Here is a 19594-nt window from a genome sequence, read left to right on the forward strand (position 1 = left end):
GGCCTTCTGCAACGATGCCAGGACGCAGCATCCCACAATAGGACATCTACCATGAGACTCTAACTTGAATCAGCAAAGTTCTTGGTCCCATAAGATGTAGCTGAAGCTTCATCTTAAGAACCAGTGTCAGATATTGCCAGGTGACCTCACGTCACCTCGCCCACTGCAACTTTCTGGTCGGATGAGTCTCCAAGGAAACCTTTCCTCCTGCGAAGTTTCATCTCTCGACTGCACTGATAAGGAGTCCCAGAGATACAGCCGTGAAACACTCAGCTGTTAGGTAAGAGGTTCACAAGTTCAAATCCACCTGAGGTAATGGGGGAGAAAAGGCCTGGCACCTGCTCCCATGAAGATGACCATCAAGGAAGCCTTGGGGCGGCTGTTCAAGTCAATGGCACCACACAACAGCCATGCGGTTATTGTGGAAGGAGTGTTTGGTAGACGATGCACTTGGCGATGTCGTCATCCTTTAATATTATTATCATGTTAAAATTGCTTAGCTTTGGCCTGATTTAGGGGGTTGCCTTTTTATTAACGTGGTTTGTCAACCACATGGGTCACCTAAGGCTCATATGAAATTCTTCCTTCATATATGAGCACATGCTGCAGGTTTAGTTCTTTTTGAACATGGCTAGTGATAGATGGCAAGTCAAGACGCCGTGAGGAGAATCATGCCCATCAGGCCAATCTTAAGGTGGGTCCTTGTAAATGACTGTGCTGTATTCATGCCACCTGCCGGGGATGTACTACAGGCCACACAAATGCATAAAGGCTGCTACAGGCCGCCGCATAGGCACAAAGATTACCTGCCTCAAGTTTTAGTTCATGTTCGTCTCTTTAGTATTAATTTAAGGAAATCTCTCCCTCTACAGGGAGGTTTCTGCTTCTTTTTCTGAGTCTGGTTTCTCTTGTGTTTCCACTATTATCTTAGAGCCCATTGTGCATCATAAATAACCTTATTAACTTTTGCATGGTGGAAACAGAATCCAAATGACCCTCACTGTCCAACGGTGGGCTGGGGTCCTGGCTACTTGGTGTATTGCACTGTGCTGTACTTTGTGATCCTACTTCGAGCCGTGCTAGGGGAGGTGGAGTCAAGGGTCTGGCTAAAATGATGATCAGAGGAGCTTCTCATATGGCCAATGGTGGCTGTCCCCCCCATGCTGCCACTCAAGCCCCCGCCCCCACCCAGGTTGCTCAGCCCGATGCCACCACCACTCATTCCAGCTCCACTCAGGCCCCCACCGCCAGCACTGAGGCTGGGGCCCACCAGACCACTACTGCCTAAACCGCCCCCTCCACTGATGCCAGCGGTACCACTAATTCCAGCCATGCCAGCCCCAGAAACTACCCTCTCGGTCACAATCACATTGTGGGCATTCGATAACTCTGGGTGCATCCCGAGAGTGCCCATCACCCCAGAGGTGGGTCTGATCACTCTCTCCGTCACGACCACATTGGAAGCCTCTCTAGGATCAGCTATGGTCAAAGTGGTTGGTAGACTTGAACCTGGTGCGATTACCCTTTCTGTCACAATCACATTTGACCCATCTCTCAGATCAGGCATATCTAACATCCCATGGAAATCAGCCCCAGAGATTGGGCCGACCACCCTCTCTGTCACCACCACATTGGATGCCTGTCGGTTATCATGAATGTGGACAGAGGGCTTCAGAGTGCCCGAGGTGGTGTAAGACTCTTGCATAGTGACATTACCATAGCTCAGAGGATCAGGAATAGGCATAGGATGATGGACCCCAGGTCCCGAGGGATAGGTGCTCTCAGAAATCACTGTGGTCGTGCCAAAATGTGGTGAGATCGGTGGGTGTCCACTAGGAAAGAGCTCTGTTCCCTGTGGAGGGCAAACTGGTTCTGCCCTCTCAGGGGGCCACGAGGGATCAAAATCTGGACAGGGTTCGACTTCTTTTCCCAGACTGATATCTGCCAACTTCTTAAATTTAGGCCCCAGTGTGTCCAAGAAGTTGTCATCCAAGTCTTCCCCAATGAAGCTACAACAACCCACAGACCCAGCAGGGGAACCTGCACCTTCAATGTCATAGATGAGCAAGCAGTCATTGGATGGGCGACCTTCATCTTCATCTGCATAAGCATATGCTTTCTAAAGTTGTGGAGAAAAGAGAAAGTAAATGATAAACGTATACTTAGCATAAATTGCAATGACATATTTAGAAAAGAAATGATGAATACCCAATAGAACAGTCTTTGTTATTATTCACTTTTCTTCCAGATGATTTTAAAAGGAGGACATTTAAAACAAAATTATATGATTGACTAGACATGGTGGGAAAATTGCTATATAATTACTAGAAAGAATTTGTTGGGAATAACTTTAACTATAAATTTGATGATGTATTTTGAATTAAAAACTACTTGGTAGCATGCTTTGGACACCAAGGAGTATGAAGAAATCGCATGAATTTCCCTTCCATTCCAAGGACATAAACTCCTATATTGTTTCATTCCAAGGACATAAACTCCTATATTGTTTCATTGCACAAAAAGTAGTTCACAGTGTATTTGGGATCCCTTGGTGCTGTATTTCCTTTCCTGAGATGAATGTGCTAGTTTTATCTCAATGTAAATTTTTCATAAAACTGTGATTCTCGGTCTGTGCCTTTTGGATGAAAAAATTGAAGATGATCAAAGACCAATTTTAGGCATAGAGTCTCATTCAGTGAAGTGAAAATGCTTCTAGTTTATCTTTCTTGTTCATAATATTGAATTGTAAATTCTGAGGGGGAAGTGTGAGCAATAATTGCTATCACTATTCTCGTGTCATCTTAATTTAAAAACGTATCTCATGCTCTTCCTGATTGCCAAGTCCTCTGCGGGGAGCTTGTCGAAGTGTGAACAAAACCAGATAAAGTCTCCCCTCGATAAGACTTGCTATATATAAGCATATAGAGTTAATTTTTATTTTTCACAGTCATTATATTCCAAAATTTTGTCATGAAGACTGTCATGAGCACTGCATTGCTGAATAATGAATCCCAAAGGGGCACCACAGAAGCAAAGACTCCCAGAGTAAGAGACGACCGTGCACTCAGGGCAGAGACGCATTTAGGGAGCAAGGATAAGAGAGGAGGAGATGTGGCCAGAGGCCTTACCTGACAGAAGTAACTCTCCATGAAATTCATATTCAGACCCCCTTCTCTACATTCCCTCATAGAATTTCTTCGTAATGTTCCAGAATAGTCTTGACAAATCTCGGGCATTCCAGATGTTTTAACTCCACTCGTGACTTCAAATCCTGATGTTCTTTCTCCTCCTCCCAGATCTTGCATTTCTCGGCCACAATACTCATTTGTATAAACTCCTAAGAGTGTTGATCAAATTGAAGTGAGTTTCTCTTGTATATTGAAAACATAAAATTAGTAACTTATTTTAATGCATCGGTTCTTCACTTAAGTCTACATTTATAAACAAAAGTCAAATGAAGATGGCCTATAAAGACAGGGAATACGAACGAAGTATCAAGTTCAAATGTTATTATTCATCAGTTTGTGAATCTGGTAAAGATATGAGAAAGCTTGTAAAGGTGCTTTCCAGGGAGTGGAAAACTGCACAAAAGTGATGAAATCATTTTCCTCAGAGATTTTGGTTTTGAATGAATGGAAATTGAGATAGGTGGAAATTCCTAAATTTAAAAAATCTTTTTTCTTAAAAAACACACAGTTTAGCTCAATGCATTAGCTGGAACTCTGAACAACCCGGAGAAAGAATGAGCACCATTGCCATTTAGAGACGGGGAAGACAAGGCTAGGGGCTGAGGAAAGTTTTCCTGGAGAGCTTGGATGCTCGTCTGACAAGAGGAGAGGGAGTTGTGGAAGATGGTTACACTATTCAGAGGAGACAGGATGAAGTAATGCCCTGATCGATGGAAGTGATGAGGACATGAAGAGTGTTGACAATCACTTGAATATTTTAAAGACCTTTGTTTGGGTGTGTTTTCCATACTGCTATGAAAATTCCCGGAGTGCCTGTTTGGGGCAAAACTTTAAGTACTTAGCTACTAACCGAAAGGCTGGTAATTTAAACCCACTCGGAGGCTTCTCAGGAGAGAGGTCCAACGATCACAGCACCGAAGACCATAAGGAGGGCAGTTTTAGTCTGAAACGTGTGTTGAAATCAACTCAATGGTAACTGATTGGGTTTTATTTGCTGGTGATGCCTTTCCTGGTGCAAAGACTCAGCAAAATGTGTGGACTGACAGAAGGAAAAGTGCGTAAATAAATGCTGGTGCAGGTGATAGCTTGGCAACTGACTGGTGTCAGTGATGAGTTCTGCTTCTGAGGTGAGAGTATGCTGGCGCCATTAACAAGGACATCGTGACAGGTGGCACGATATTTTCAAAGAGGACCCTGCGCAATGCTCAGGGTGATCTGCAGTTCTACCACTAGGTATGCTACATTTGAAGGGGGAAAACGACGGTTTCTCGTTTGAAGAAGAACACGAGAAAAGCACAGTCATTGTTTACCTTGAAAGAGGTAAGATGATAAAGTTATTTTCAAAGGGAAGTGATTTTACATGCTTTTTAAAAGTCTGAGTCATAGCTGTCCGTTTATGACCTTCTGCTTGTTATTTGGGTAATAGCAATGGATCAGTTGTGCCATTTTAAAGGCAAATTTTATCACCTTATGCATGTGAGTTGTGGTTTTGCCTTGGACTGCAATCCTCAAGGACGGGAGTTCAAAACCCCTAGCCACTTGGAGGGAGAGAGAGCTTTCTACTCCCAGGAAGAGCTACAGCCTCAGAGACCCCTAGGGGCGGTTCTGCCTTGTCCTGAGGAGTCGCTGTGCGTTGACATCGACTCAATGGCAGTGAAATTGGTTGGGGGTTTTATGGACGTGTGAGAAAGCCTCCACTGAGCACGCTGACAGTTTGGTGGTGTTTCGTCTGCTAGCTTTGATTTAAGAACGCAGAGAAATCACTTTTAGGTCATTTGGTATGTTGTTACAGAGAATGAATGTAGTCATTTTCTTTGTCACGTCGAGCAGCTGCAGTGAGAGTGGGTTCTCATGTTTAGGGGAGATGAGGAGGAAGGTTCGAGCTTCAGTCAACGAGCTTGGGCTATTTTAACGGAGGTGATCTTGAATTAGAATTAAGTAGTCCTGGAGAGTCAGTGGGCTTGATAATTGCAAAGTTGATCATTCAAACCACCAACTATTCCGTGGCAGAAAAATGAGTCCGTCTGTCCCTGTCAAGATGGACACTTTGGGAAACCTTCACGACTCGGTCCCATGGAGTTCTTGTGAGTCAGGATCGAGTCGACAGCTGTGGGGTTACTGGAATTAGCAGTGTTTGTGTGTGTATGTGATGACATTTGCTCTGCTCGACAAAATCTTGACTTAAACTGACTTCATTACTTTTCTCGTCTTAATACTATTCTTATGTCGGGTCACACAAAAACAATAAGGAAGATAGGCTTTCTCTTATTAATCTGGCCTCTAGTTATTTTTAAAAGCACTAACCCATGATCGGAAGGTAAGCTATACAGAGAGAGAGAACACAGACCCTTGCGGGGGCTGTTAAAATGTCGTTTGAGCCGTTAAAATGAAAACACATTTTTTTCTTACCCGTGTTGTCAACGCATTCAATGATGTTTGCATTCTCGGGCAGCATCTGTGGCATGCAAATGGTGCCCAAGTCCTGAAAAACAGGAAAGTTTTCACATGTTTAGCCACTCTTTCACTTCTATAGTCACGCATTTGGTTTATTCTCAAATTACCATACATTTCCTACAAGAACATTACTTCAGAAACGTTTGAAAGTTACTGAAACCCTGAGTCTTGAAGAGCCTTTTGGTTGTTTCCATCTAGTTTACAGACAGCGTAGACGGTTGTTTCATGTGTGTAAAACTGAGGTTAGGTGACTACCAAAGGACATAGTGTTTAGATGAGCGCTTACCCTGAGTTCAGGCTGTGGTCCCTCGACTGCCCAGGACTGAATCGCTCCATCTGAACATTCAGGAACAGGCTCAAAACCACCTCCAACACCAGGGGCGCCTCCACAATCACAGCAGATGAGCAAAAACGGAACCACTGCAGGTGGAAGAGATGGAACCCCGAAGTTATCAGTGGACCCTATCCACCCAGTGACCTATTTTTTTTAAAGCATTTGGTTGAATTTAGATCCCTGATATAACTCTGTTTGATTATCAATGTATGAAAGTGTCAGGAAGCAAACATAATAATGGTTGGACATCCAAATAAGTGTGTGTTTCAGCACAGTACTCTGTAATTCATTTTAATCTGATATGTTCACATTGGAGTCCTGGTGGCCCAAGAGTTAAACTCTCCACTCCCAGCCCAAAGGTTCATGGTTCTGAATCATCCAGTGGCTTTTCACAACTGGCAATTTAGGCCCATACAGATTACAACCAAGAAAACCTAATGAGGCAATTCTACTCTAAGAGTCATAACTTACTGTCAAGTACACTTAACATTGAGTGTTCGAATCATAAATAGTGCTCTACTCCTTAAACAGATAAGTATTTTTGCCCTGTCATTCACCAGGACGTGCTGGAGGGAGAGCTAAAGAAAGCTGGCCGGAAGGTTACTCGTTTGGATCTGCGTGTGTCCACTTCTTGGCGTTGATCTACATTCCTTTTAGAGTCCCTTCTGCTTCATTTTCATGGTACAATCTTCCTTGAAGTGCAAGACATTCTTCTCTAGGAGGTGTAACATCTCGCGGGTGATTGCCATTGCTCTGCTGTTCATTCAAAGCCCCGCTGACACTGCAGGGTTTTGAATGTTTGTTTACTCACATCTAACCAATCAGAGGTGTCCTATGATGTGGACGGCTCCGCTCCAATTCGCAGAAGCACCCATAGTGATTCACTTACACCGGCAGCTGAACTGGTAAGGATGTGTCTGTGGCTGCGTTCCATCTCTCCCTTCTGGTCTCTGTGTTAATTCACATCCTGCATTTCCCACCCTAGGCTTATACTCGAGTCAATCAGTTTTTCTGGTTTCCCAGGTAATAATTAGGTAGCTCGGCTTATACTTGGGTCGGCTTATATTCGAGTATGTACGATATGTCCTCTAGCAACAAACAAACAAAACCTCTAATCCCAAACCTCAAAACCAACAACTCCCAAATCCAAAACAACTTAAACCCCAAACTTGTTGACACCAAGTCAGTTCCAGTTTATAGGTGCCTCCCACGCATAGAAAGGCTCCATAGGGTTGTAATCTGTATGGATTTTCAGGTCTTCCTTTTGCAGGACTACTGTGTTGGTTTGACGTTCCAGCCAAATCCCACTCTTTGTGCCCTCCCTAGGTCTATGCAAAAAAAACCAAACACCACCACCATCGAGTTGACTCTGATGCATGGGTACCCTCTAAAGGGTCTAAGAGACGGTATCTTTGTGAGAGCAAGCAGGATCATCAGTCTCCTGCAGCCATTGCGGCGGGTGGGTTCCAGCTGCCAATGCTGCTCTTAGCAGGCCCGCAGCTCAGCCCACGCTCAGCGCCAACAGGGTTTCCTACTCGAGAACCTAGCATGTGCTAACTGAAGTATTGCTTTTCCATCCATCAAAGCAATGTGGGGAGGTCTTATTATTCATAGATGCCAAAAACAGAGGCTCAGACAGGTTACAATGAACTATAGAAACTGAAGCTCTAGTCCAGGTTCATCTGACTCTGCTTGCATTATGCTAGACAGTCTTCACATAGCATGGAATTCCTTTAAGATCCCGGCCCTCCTTCTGGTTCTAGTTTCATCTCTCACCATACTGCCATGCGCACCCAATTCCTTACACAGTGGACCCTTTTCCTTTCTCACTTTTCTGTGATTTAGTGGGTTATGTTTCTTCCTCTTTGTGTTCCCCTTCTTTTGTCCATCAGTTGAACCCACATTCAACTGTTAAATATCCAATTCATAATTTACTTTCAGTGTGTAGGCTTTTCTGATGATTTTAATTGTTTTCTATCGTCCCTTCTCTCAAGCAGCAAGTCAAGCCAGCCTCTGTTCCATTCTGTCGAGACTGGCTGAAAAAGGAGCTTATTTTCCACTGGAGTCAAGAAGCTTGATCTTTTCCATAAACCCAGTGCCAAGCACCTACATTTGTTGATAATTGTAGGAAATACTTCACAGAATATACTTTCTCAAAGAATACCAAAACTTATCTCCTCTCCCACCAATTCAAACATAGAGAAGAAAGAAAGTGCTTAGAGTACTTACGTCCTAAGACCAAGAATCCCATGATGAGCAATCCGATGCCCGCAGGGCCGAAGTGTACATTATCGGAAGGATTTGCAAGAACGTTACCCTCTGCATCTGTTGGGTTCTTGCTTATAGAGTCTGGGTCATATGGGTCGGTATAATCAGATGGAGTATATTCCCCTTCTGTGACCGTACTGGTACCAGTGCCACCGCCAGTGCCACCGCCAGTGCCACTGGCACCGCCAGTGCCTGTACCAGTACTTGTGCCAGAATCGGTGCTAGTATCTGTTTTATCTCCATGAGTGATAGTAGAACCATCGATATCAATAACAATTGTACCAGTGCATGTTTTTTGCATAGCATCTGTAACAAAGTTAAAAATGGAAGACATGTTTCACACATTTGGTAGACAGCACAAATCTGGTTTTCTTTTGCATCAATACTTATTGCAACATAGGTATTCCCATCAATTCAGTAACTTTTCTAAATTGTCCCCTGGTCATGAATCAGTTTATTTTTATATTGAAATGCTATGAATATTGGCGTTCCTGAAATACGATCTCATGTGCTGAGAAGCACAAACAGTAAAGGTTACACTGTGTACTGACCAGTAATATGTTACAAGATATGGTGGGGTCATTTTCAGACTGTGGGTAACTTGATCACTTTTCTATACATTCAATCTAGCATTTGTTTAATGTTTTATGCTTTCTTTTATTATAGTTTTACTCTCATCCACCTTAATTTCTCTTTTTCTCCTTCCTTTGATGGGGCTAACATAGCCAACAAGTTTTTAGCAGGGTGGCTAATTATTTCTATACAAATCTATTAGTGATAAAATAGCAGCCTGTAAACTGAAAACCAACCCTATAAAAGAGGTAATTTGCACGCACGTGTGTGTATGTGTGAGAGAGAGTGAAGCACTTTTATTTTATAAGGAGATATTCCAAATTTGCTAAATACCTTGTTCTTCAAAGTTTCAATACACTAATGTTTTTGTTGAGTAAATTGAGAGGGAGCACATTTGTTATATCTTATAACCTAATCACATCATACTTTCTGCTTGTTTTCTATAGTTTTATAGTTGTATGGTTTTCCATATTTCAGATGTAAATTGATATTGAGCACATTCCCTGTGAAACTCAAAACAAACTCACTGTGATCTCGTTGATTCTGATTTATAGCAACCCTACAGGACAGAGTAGACTTGTCCCTGTAGGTTTCTGAGGCTGTACAACTTTATGAGAGCAGTAAACCACATTGTTCCCTTATGGAACGACTGGTGGGTTTGAACTGCCAACCTTGTGGTTAGCAGCCCAATGCTTCAACCACTATGACAATAGGGCTCCTATACAAAAGGGAGTCCATCAAAATACATTTAAATTTATTTGTGTTTGTCGTGGAATATATATGTATGTGTATTTATGTATCCATAGATGTACATACATACATATATATGTTAAAACTCACCAAGTTGGATACTTTAGATGAATAAGAAACACATATAAATGAAACTGAATAAACAATGCACTTGAACCTCTATGTGTGTCCTTATCATTTTACAGTCAAACAGGGACCATTACAAGCTAGCAAGTAATCATGGCTTCTATAATTTAACATAAAAATTACTGCGTGGAAAAGATGATAAGAAAAGATACTCAAATGGGAAAATGTTCAGATCAGTCTTAAATGTACATTCCTGTAGTAATTAATATTAGGAAAATAAAATAAGTCATATTCTGCATGACATCTAAATGAAAAATACACTATTTGTGTTCATATTTTTCCTGCAGTTTTTCAAAATGTCTTCTCTTTAATTTCTATAACTTCTATATTATCTACATTCAACAGAGATTTGAGTCCATGGTAATCCATGATAAGGAACTACACATTGCTGAAGAACAATTGCACCAACGTGAAAAGTGTGAAGTTTTCCCTCCTTCAGAGACAAGGCTTCCATCTAATACAGGAAAGTTTCCTCACCAACACATACTGTTCACGCACAAATTTTTTATAACTTCCATGCTCTGGTTGAACTTTTATAGACATAATAATAATACTTAGCTCTATGTAGGAATGATATTTGAAGGAACATTATCTTATCTACAATGTACATGTCATGAAATATTTTGGCTTAATTATTTTTATATAATTAGTTGTGAAGCATTAAAAAGTTATAATACACTGTTTTTTGTATGCCTATCATCAATTATTTTGAGCCATGAAGAATGGCTCAACAATTCAATATGCCAAATACTTCAGTCTGTTAAATAGTGTACAATTCTGATCTACCAAGATATTTACTGCAAAAAGTATTACATCACATGTGAAAAGGAATGTGAGTGATTTTCCGTTTTTCAAAGTAGAGACAGACTCCTCTATTTTTGTCAGTAAACTCAGGTAATTGAGGACTGTATTCTAATTAGAAGCGAAGAGCACTAGCATGACTTCTTGTCTACTTTCCCAACTGGAAGGGAGGAGCGGCGATCATGTAGCGTGGCTCCTAGGGCGCTTTACAGTGTATCATGGCACATAATTTTCACAATAATTCTCTGAACTCTTATTAGTAACATCAGCCTTGTCAACTACTACTATCAGTAGAGTTAATTGAATTTTCTTTACAACATAAGTATGTGAATACTATATCCAGTTTCAAAAGGATATAATTATAGAGAGAAGCAAAAAAAAAAAAACCCAAAAAAAACCAAAAAACCACCCCCAACCCCAAAGCCACAGAAGACATACAGCATTACTCAAAGACAAGCTAAATTGAAAATTTTAGGTACTGTGCCTTGGTCATAATTAAAATATACAAGAGCTGTTCACTTACTGATGTTAAAATTGATGTGATCATGTGCTTCTTTTTGTCTCATATATTTTAAATACTAATTTGCTGTGCTCTGGTCTAGCCAGATTTGTAAGGTAGAATTGGGGTCATGATAGTGGTGGGTAACGGTGGGGGAAACATTACAAAACTAGAGGAAAGTTGTATGTTTCATCGGTGTTGTACTGCGCACTGATTGGCTCATTTCCTCCCCGTGACCCTTCTGTAAGGGGATGTCCAATTGCCTACAGATGGACTTTGGGTCTCCACTCTGCACTCCCCCTCATTCACAAGGATACGATTTTTGTTCTGGGTATCCGATGCCTGATACCTGATCCTATCGACATTAATACTGCCTGGTATCTGACCCCAATTCTACTTTACATATCTGGCTAGACCAGAGCATGTACATGGGTACAGATAAGAACTGGAAACACAGGGAATCTAGGTCAGATAAAACCCTCAGGACCAATATTAAGAGTAGCTATACGAGGAGAGTAAGGGGAAGAAGGGGGTAGAAAGGGGGAACTGCTCACAATGATCTATCTATAACCTCCTCCCAGGGTGACACCAGAAAAGTGGGTGAAGAGAGACATCAGTCAGTGTAAGACATGACAGAATATTAATTTATAAATTATCAAGGGTTCATGATGGAGAGAGGACAGGGAGGGAGGGGAAAAATGAGAAGCTGATATCAAGGGCTTGAGTAGAAAAAATACTTTGAAAATGATGACGGCAACAAATGTGCTTGACACAATGGATGTATGTATGGATTGTGATGAGAGTTGTACAAGCCCCCAATAAAATGCATTTAAAAACAAACAAACAAACAAATAAGTAAAAGCAACCAGAGTGTAAAGAAAGAAGCAATACTACATTAACTTGAAGGTGGCATTGTCATCCACAGGTTCCTTGAATTTAAAGCAAGTTACTGTAACTAATGTTATAAAGCAAAATACATAAAAATTGTTGAAAGGAAAAATAATATGATCTGTAAACTTTCACCCAAACTACAGTAAAATGTTTTCTAAAAGAAAAAAAATTCGAATTTGTTCTTGTTATTTTCCATTGAGTCAGCACTGGCCCATAGAGACCCTATGCAAAACAGAACTAAAAGCTAGCCAGTCCTGTGCCATCCTGACAATTGTTCTTCTATTTAACTCTAATAACAAATTTCATATTTTAATAAACTTTCCATTGGTATATGTGGGAAGCAGAAGGATTTCTCCCAAGTCGTCTCCCCCAAATATATGCCAAACTTAGCTGCTTGCGAATGACTATACACTTGGAGGTCATCAGGAGTAGATCAGGGGTCATTCTCCTTAAGAGCTATCAGCCATCTAGAGCAAGCAGACACCACTGTTTATCCCACAACAAGTAGGGCCCACTCCCTTCTGATAAAGATAGTAGTTGTCTGTTTCATTGTGGAAGACACCAGAGAGGTCAAACCCATCCACAGATGACCAAGGTTAGGCTGCCATCCTAAATCTAGGATCTGCCCATCTTGTCACATGTATACCCCTAATCCCTCCTCTTCCTATTGCGTGCATTTCCCTAGACCACCCCCTCTCATTGCTCTATAACCTATAGCACAACCCCTTCCTGTGATGTATGTCCTCACCTGTAATTAGGGGGCATGCATGTCCCCAGAGAAGATAAAAGCCTGGGCTATCATTAAAGACTGTCTCCCTCTATATGGACCACCAAGCAGGGCTGAGGTGAGCATGCTACCATGAATTGTGTCTGACTCCATTTATTTCAATAGTTCTCTTCTATCTCTCATGCTCTCTATAACCTTACTATTATCTTTACTTATCGCTGTATAATTGCGCCTACCGGACCCGTAATAATGTGTTAGGGGCTGGCTTCCCCTGACAGGTATAGTTTCTGGAAGTTTCATTGTTTATCTCAAGTGTACTATGATTGACATTACCAAGAAACCTACTATGGTTACTTTGAATATTTATTAATTAAAGTGAATGTTGTAATTGACATCATTGTCCATCTAGCTTTGTATACTTATGACTTTTTCCTGAAGCTTGATTACCAGAAGTAGAATTATTGGGTTCAAATATTTAAATGATTTTGATTGTGGAAATACTTCTTATTTCTATTAGGATTTTTCTCATTGATGTAATCCTAGAACCTGGCACATAGTCTGACAGATGGTTTGGACTTATTTGAAAAAAATGAATAAAAGCATAATAAAAGTGTATAATAGAGAGCACACTTAATATCTATCAGAAAAGTATTACATTTATTTTTTTTCCTCTGACCCAGTATTACATTTCTTAATGATAAAAAGAATGTTTTCTTAGGCTAACAATTGTGTACATGTAGGTCCCAGTTTCCCTCATTTGCCCACTTTAATTTTGGAGGTAAGAAAAGGAGAAAGCTGATAATTGCCTAAGCTAATTCCAGCACTGAGTCAAAATAACCCTTGTCTATGGTAAAAATCAATATTCTCTGTGTAGAATGCATTTCATAAATTATATGTATTTTGACTGTATAGTTTGGTAAAAATTCTGCATTATAGAACATCTTTTAAGGGACCAGGGGTGGGATCTGGGAGGGAGGGGATGGGGGAAAAAAAAGGGAAACCAAGCTGATTCCAGGAACCCAAGTGGAAGGTGAATTATGAGAGTGACGAGTGCAACGAATGTATAAGGGTGCTTTGCTCATTTGATGTATGCACAGATTGTGATAAGAGCCTTATGAGCCCCAATAAAAAGATTAAAAAAAAGAAAGAAAATGATTAGGGCAAAGAATGTACGGATGTGCTTTATACAATTGATGTATGTATATGTATATGTATGGATTGTGATAAGAGTTGTATGAGCCCCTAATAAAATGTAAAAACAAACAAACAAACAAAAAGAACATCTTTTAAAAACACTATTTAAAGCCTTCTGATATGTTAAGCAAGTGTAAACTGGCAACCAATTTTCAAGATGGAGCACATAGAAAGAGATTAACAGAAGAAGGAAGAAAGAGAGAAGAAAGAAGAGGATATAATGTAGCTAAAATATTAATTAGCATGCTAGAAACTAATGAGTATGTAAATAAATTAGTAAATCATATTAATTATTACAATTTTCTTTGGGAAAATTTTCTGCGTTAGTGAATAAACCCCAAATCCTGTCAAGTTGATTCCAATTAACAACAGCCTTACAGCTCACAGAAGAAATGCCCAATCGGTGTCCAAAGTTGCAGTCTTTATGGACTAAGGGGTGCCTAACCCGAGCCATGGTATTTCCAACCTATGAAAGATGGACAACGAATAAAGGAGATGGCAGAACAATTGATGCATTTGGGTTCCAGTGTTGGTGAGCACTATTGAAAGGACTCTGGACTGTCATATTGAAAGGACTCTGGACTGTCAGAAGTCCAGCGAGAATGCTTGTAAGGGGAGTAATGATTCCCTGAGGGTACAGGTGGGGGCAGAAGTGACAGCTATGATGATCCATAACCTCACTTGAGGGGAACGGGCATCAGAATTTTTGGTGAATGGATTCATTGGATGGGGTAAGTTATGGCAAAACAAATTTATTAAGGGCTCAAGGGGGTGGTAGGGTGAGGAAGGGAGGGGATAAAGGGGAGCTCATATCAAGGAGTTCAAGAAAAAATAAATGGATTGTAAATGATGATGGCAACAATCTGATCTATGGGTTATAGTAATATCTATAAGAGCTCCCAATAAAATATTAAATTTAAAAAAAGTGAGGATGAGGAGAAACTGTCCCATGTCCTTTGGATATTTATCAGGAGAGATGAGTGGACAAGGGCAGTATGCTTGGTAAAGGAGAAGTACCTCCCCCCCCCCCAAAAAAAAAAGAGATCCTCACAGGGCTAGATAGCCATAGTGGCTGCCCAAATGGGTTCAAACATAACCACAATTGGGGGATTGCTCAGGAGTAGGCAATCATTCCTGCTATTGAGCAATCGGTCTCTGAGACAGAACTGACCCAATGGCACCTAAAGACAATCTTTCCAGAAGCAGACTGCCACATGCTGTCCGTGTAGACTAACTTCTGGTGGGTTGGAAAAACGGAACTTTCAGGTAGCAGGTGAGTGCTTCACCACTGTTCTACTGGACCATCTCCTTAGGCAACCAAAGGGTTTAGTTTAATTTTGTTGCTTTTGAAAAATAATAATTGAAACATGCTGTGTTCTATCTTTTTTTGTTATTGAAAGTAATACTACAAGTTCCTAAAATTTACGTAAAAGTAAGTTAGTTTGGTTTCTGATTCAATTATTACAAAATGTACATTAACCAAATATAAATTCATAGCATAATTTTAAAATGTCAATTACCTATGTTACTATTGACATTGATATATCAAATAGCAGCACTCTTCTTCCTCTTTTTAATCATTTTATTGGGGGCTCTTACAGCTCCTATCACAATCCATACATCCCTCCATTGTGCCAAGCACATTTGTCCATATGTTGCTATCCTCATTTTCAAAACATTTTCTTTCTACTTGCACCCTTAGTATCAGCTCCTCATTTCCCCCCCTCACTTCCCCCCCTCATCCAACACCCCCCCATGAACCCTTGATAATTTATCATTTTTTTCATGGTTTTCACTGACTGATGTCTCCCTTCCTCCACTTTTCTGTTGTCTGTCTCCCAAGGAGGGAGTTATATGTAGATCATTGTGATTGGTTTCCCCTTTCTACCCAACCTTTCCCTTCCCCTCCTGGTATTGCTACTCTCCTTATTAGTCCTGAGGGTTTTATCTGTCCTGGATTCCCTGTACTTCCAGCTCTTATCTGTACCTGTGTCTAGCTGGATTTGTAAGGTAGAATTGGGGTCATGATGGGGGAAGGAAGCATTAAAGATCTAGAGGAAGGCTATATGTTTCATCCGTGCTATACTGCACCCTGACTGGCTCATTTCTTCCTTGTGACTCTTCTGTGAGGGGATGCTCAATTGCCTACAGATGGGCTTTGGGCTCCACTCTGCTCTCCCCCCCATTCACATTGATATGATTTTTGTTCTGGGTTGAGCTGCACTCCTCTAAATGCTTTACAGTCCTTCAGTCCTTTAATCTTTCTAAATCTCCATTGTGACGACTGTTCCATGTCACACACTAGAAGGGTGAGGCATCGATGTAATGAATAGCTTCTTCAGCATTCTATTCCTAGTAAGTGATTCTAAAAGAGACTCATCAGTCTTCTAGCAGCATTCTTGATCAGCCACTAAGTTACATTATCATAACATTTAAGATCTGATATTATAAGACCAAACATGACATCCTCTTTTTTGAAAACGTACTACTTAACAATACTAAAAATATTAAATTTAATATCTGAATGAATACATATCTTTCTCTGGTGAAGAGAAAAGTTAAATCGGCATCTTACCATCTATAGATAGAATTGTTCCTTGGTATTTTCCTCCAAGCATTTGGTATATTTCCCAGGTAACTCTATTGTTCAAAGTAAGTATGCCTGTTCTTAAACCAACAGCTAGTAGGTTGCCTGGATTTGTTCCCATTACATATCTGTATTATAAAAAAACAGTATGAATTAATGTCAGCCAAAATTTATTTTTCAACCAGTACTTGTAACTATTGTATATGGTTTTCTATTATTAGAGACATTTGTTCACCCCAGGGTGACCCAAGTTGTGTTTTACTTGAGCCTTTAGTACTTGAATGGTCAATGGGAGAGGAGGTGTGGCCCCTGCTCTCAAGGAGTTCACACCTTTAGGGGACAAGTAATGGTGGTGGAGTGTGGTCACACTGACAATGGATGTGCCACAAGGTGCAAGTAGGCACAAAGAACTTTCAAAACACATTTGTGGTGTTCCCTCTCTCAATTCACTGCTGTTCTTGATTACAAGCACAGGTGAACACATATATGCAGACACACATCTTTTCGTGCTCAAGTAGAAGTATTTTCATAAAGAGAGTGTTTTAGAATAAAAACAAAACCAAATAAACTCACTTCCATCTAGTCAATTCTGACTCATAGTGACCCTATGGTCAGACGTGAACTGCCTCTGCAGATTTCTGAGACTGTAATTCTTTCAAACTGCTAACCTTGAGGTTAACCCCCCACCCCAGCCCATGCATAACCTACTAGGTCACCAATGCTCCTGTTTTTTACATAATATCATTTCTTAATTTAATTCATACCAAAGTTATTGTCCATATTAAGTTCAATGAAAGTGAAGAAAGCATCTCTGATTCCAAACTGGGCAAATTGTCCATGAAAAACCTAGTACCGGGAGGACTGGCCATGTCACATTTCAATTAGCCAGCTGACGGATAAAATATCCAAATTACAGGCATGCCAAGCTTTTCAAGTTGTAGTATTTGCATGTCATAAATCTTTTTGTTTTGTGTCTTGGCATTTTACATCTTCCATAAATCTTTATATTTCCGTTGCTTAACCAGGAAATTCAGTAATAATGTATAATAACTAATTCTTCTACTTTAACTACAGTTTTGGACCAATGAAAAGTATTTTAATTCAGATACTCAATACTTCTAAAAAAATAACATACATATTTAAGTTTAATACCAACACCAAAAATCCATGGAGCAGAGCACATTTTCTCCCAGGGAACAGTTATAGATTTGAACTGCTCATTGAACATAAATGTATCAGAGATTTGGTCTCAGTCAATATTATAATTAAAATTATTTTGAATATTGATGTAAGCAGTCAAGTGATTATCCATTATACCAATAAGGCTCCTTTTAAAGCTCAATGTGTGAAGAAAATTAGTTAAAATATGTCAGTCTTACCTGACAGTTGTAGACGCTTGATTTGTGTCCAAGTCAGTAGCTATGAAATCTCCCACTTGATAGTTTTTCCCCATACTACCAGTTACGACATACGTCTTTGTACCTGGACGGAACACTGCACCCTCGATCACATTTTCCACTTTTACTGTGACAGAAGTGGCGGTGAGTTTATATTGAGACATAATCGATTGATGGAATTCGGCTTTGTTTCTCACACCAAGACTCAGTTGCATATTCTGCATAGCTTCATAATCTAGGGGCTAAGAAAGAGAGAGTAAAATATTTTTCTGGTAAAAAAGAAATCACTCTAGAGAAGAGAAGTCCTTTGGAAATGGTAAAAACCCAAACTGAACCCACTGGAAAACTTCACTTCTCTTTCGTTGATGAATTAAAAATTTTTAGAAACACATAACCTAGTCTTGTTTTCTACTTAAGGGAATATACACATATTCAAATATAGTAGGGAAAAAATAAAATTTTCCTAGAGCCATAATTGAAAAAGTTGAAAGCGTATAACATGAGCTTTAGCTGTTCAATAATTTAAAAACTCCTTAAAATAATACAGGCATATGAATTCAGGCATTTTGTAGAATAGTCAAAGACAGGGATGTTAGCTTCTATTATCTAATTTTTCTCAGAAAGGAGTTTTATAACAAAATATTAATCAAATACATTGGTAGTTCAATTATTTTATTGTTTTTACCCATAACACTATTTAAAGTAATGTTTACTTTGGTAAAAAGTACTTCTTTCAATAAATCAGGTAACTGAGTGTACTATATGAAGATTTTAAAGGTTTTCTCTATAATCTTGATAAAACATATATCATATTATAAGATAATTTAATGGCCGGTTTTATTATGAAGGATAGTGCCACTTTCCATGCGCTCACATTCCAGCTTTACAGCTGTGCCCACAAAGAACAGCTCCATTTTTCTAAGTTCCCATGTAATTTAAATGAACATTGACCGGCAGAGTGAGCTCTCTTATTTAGCTAAAATCTTAGCTATAATTTTGACTTTCTTTTCATTCAAAGAATCACCACAAAGCCATCTCTATACATTTATTGCATATGAATATGATATAAATACAACAACAATACTGGAATTAATATATGATGTCACACCTGGAAGAAAATTAGCATCATCCCTGCTTTGTCACTGGAGATACTGAAGACAGAATGGCTGACTACTTGTCGAACGGAACATAACAGTTTGGCATGAAATATGTATTGATTCCATGGTTCTGGCTGGAATTATAACTGGGTTATGAACTTCCCAGTTCCCTATGTGAACTTCAGAGCTAGAGAGCTCTACGTCTGAATGCCCACTGTACCACTTACTGGCTATGAGACCTTGGCTGATTAATTACTCTCTGAGTCTCTCTGTCTTTACTTTCAGTATGAGCATGATCTGATCTAGTTGACTGAGAGGCTGTGAGGGGTAGATTAAAATATCTGCATACTTTCTTAGTAACTGGAGCTATGGGCAAACATGAGCCATATGAAAATCTATGTGTCAGAATTGACTCTGACAGTAACTGACAATAACAACGAATCAAATGAGTATGCAGAAATGTAGCAACAACAATCCACAGATAGGTTTCCCTAGGCCGTTCTGAAGGAAGAAAACAGTTGAAAAGAGATTGCATTTGACCATGAAGAATATGTATTGCATGGTCAGTTAAAATCCATGCACATTTATTGCAGATTTTCAAAATCGCATCTACAAGTAGCACATGGAGAAACCTTCCCTACCAGCTCCCTAGGAGTCAGACGTTTTTCTCATACCTTAGAAGAAATCCTACTGCAGATAAAGGTACGT

At 39.9% G+C, this 19594-nt stretch overlaps 1 protein-coding gene across 1 annotated transcript in view; it reads right to left on the bottom strand.

Moving 5' to 3' along the window:
* Positions 1-1027: 1027 nt before the first annotated feature.
* DSG1 (desmoglein 1) overlaps positions 1028-19594 on the bottom strand; it is a 28783-nt gene continuing 10216 nt past the window's right edge. The window contains exons 9-15 of the mRNA XM_075533242.1: positions 17772-18031; positions 16381-16520; positions 8206-8550; positions 5929-6062; positions 5598-5670; positions 3129-3337; positions 1028-2119 (exon numbers count right to left, since the gene is read on the bottom strand). Coding sequence (XP_075389357.1) covers positions 1028-2119; positions 3129-3337; positions 5598-5670; positions 5929-6062; positions 8206-8550; positions 16381-16520; positions 17772-18031 — 2253 coding nt within the window. The remainder of the gene's footprint in view (positions 2120-3128; positions 3338-5597; positions 5671-5928; positions 6063-8205; positions 8551-16380; positions 16521-17771; positions 18032-19594) is intronic.

The sequence above is a fragment of the Tenrec ecaudatus genome, chromosome 15, assembly GCF_050624435.1.
Source record: "Tenrec ecaudatus isolate mTenEca1 chromosome 15, mTenEca1.hap1, whole genome shotgun sequence".
NCBI lineage: Eukaryota > Metazoa > Chordata > Mammalia > Afrosoricida > Tenrecidae > Tenrec > Tenrec ecaudatus.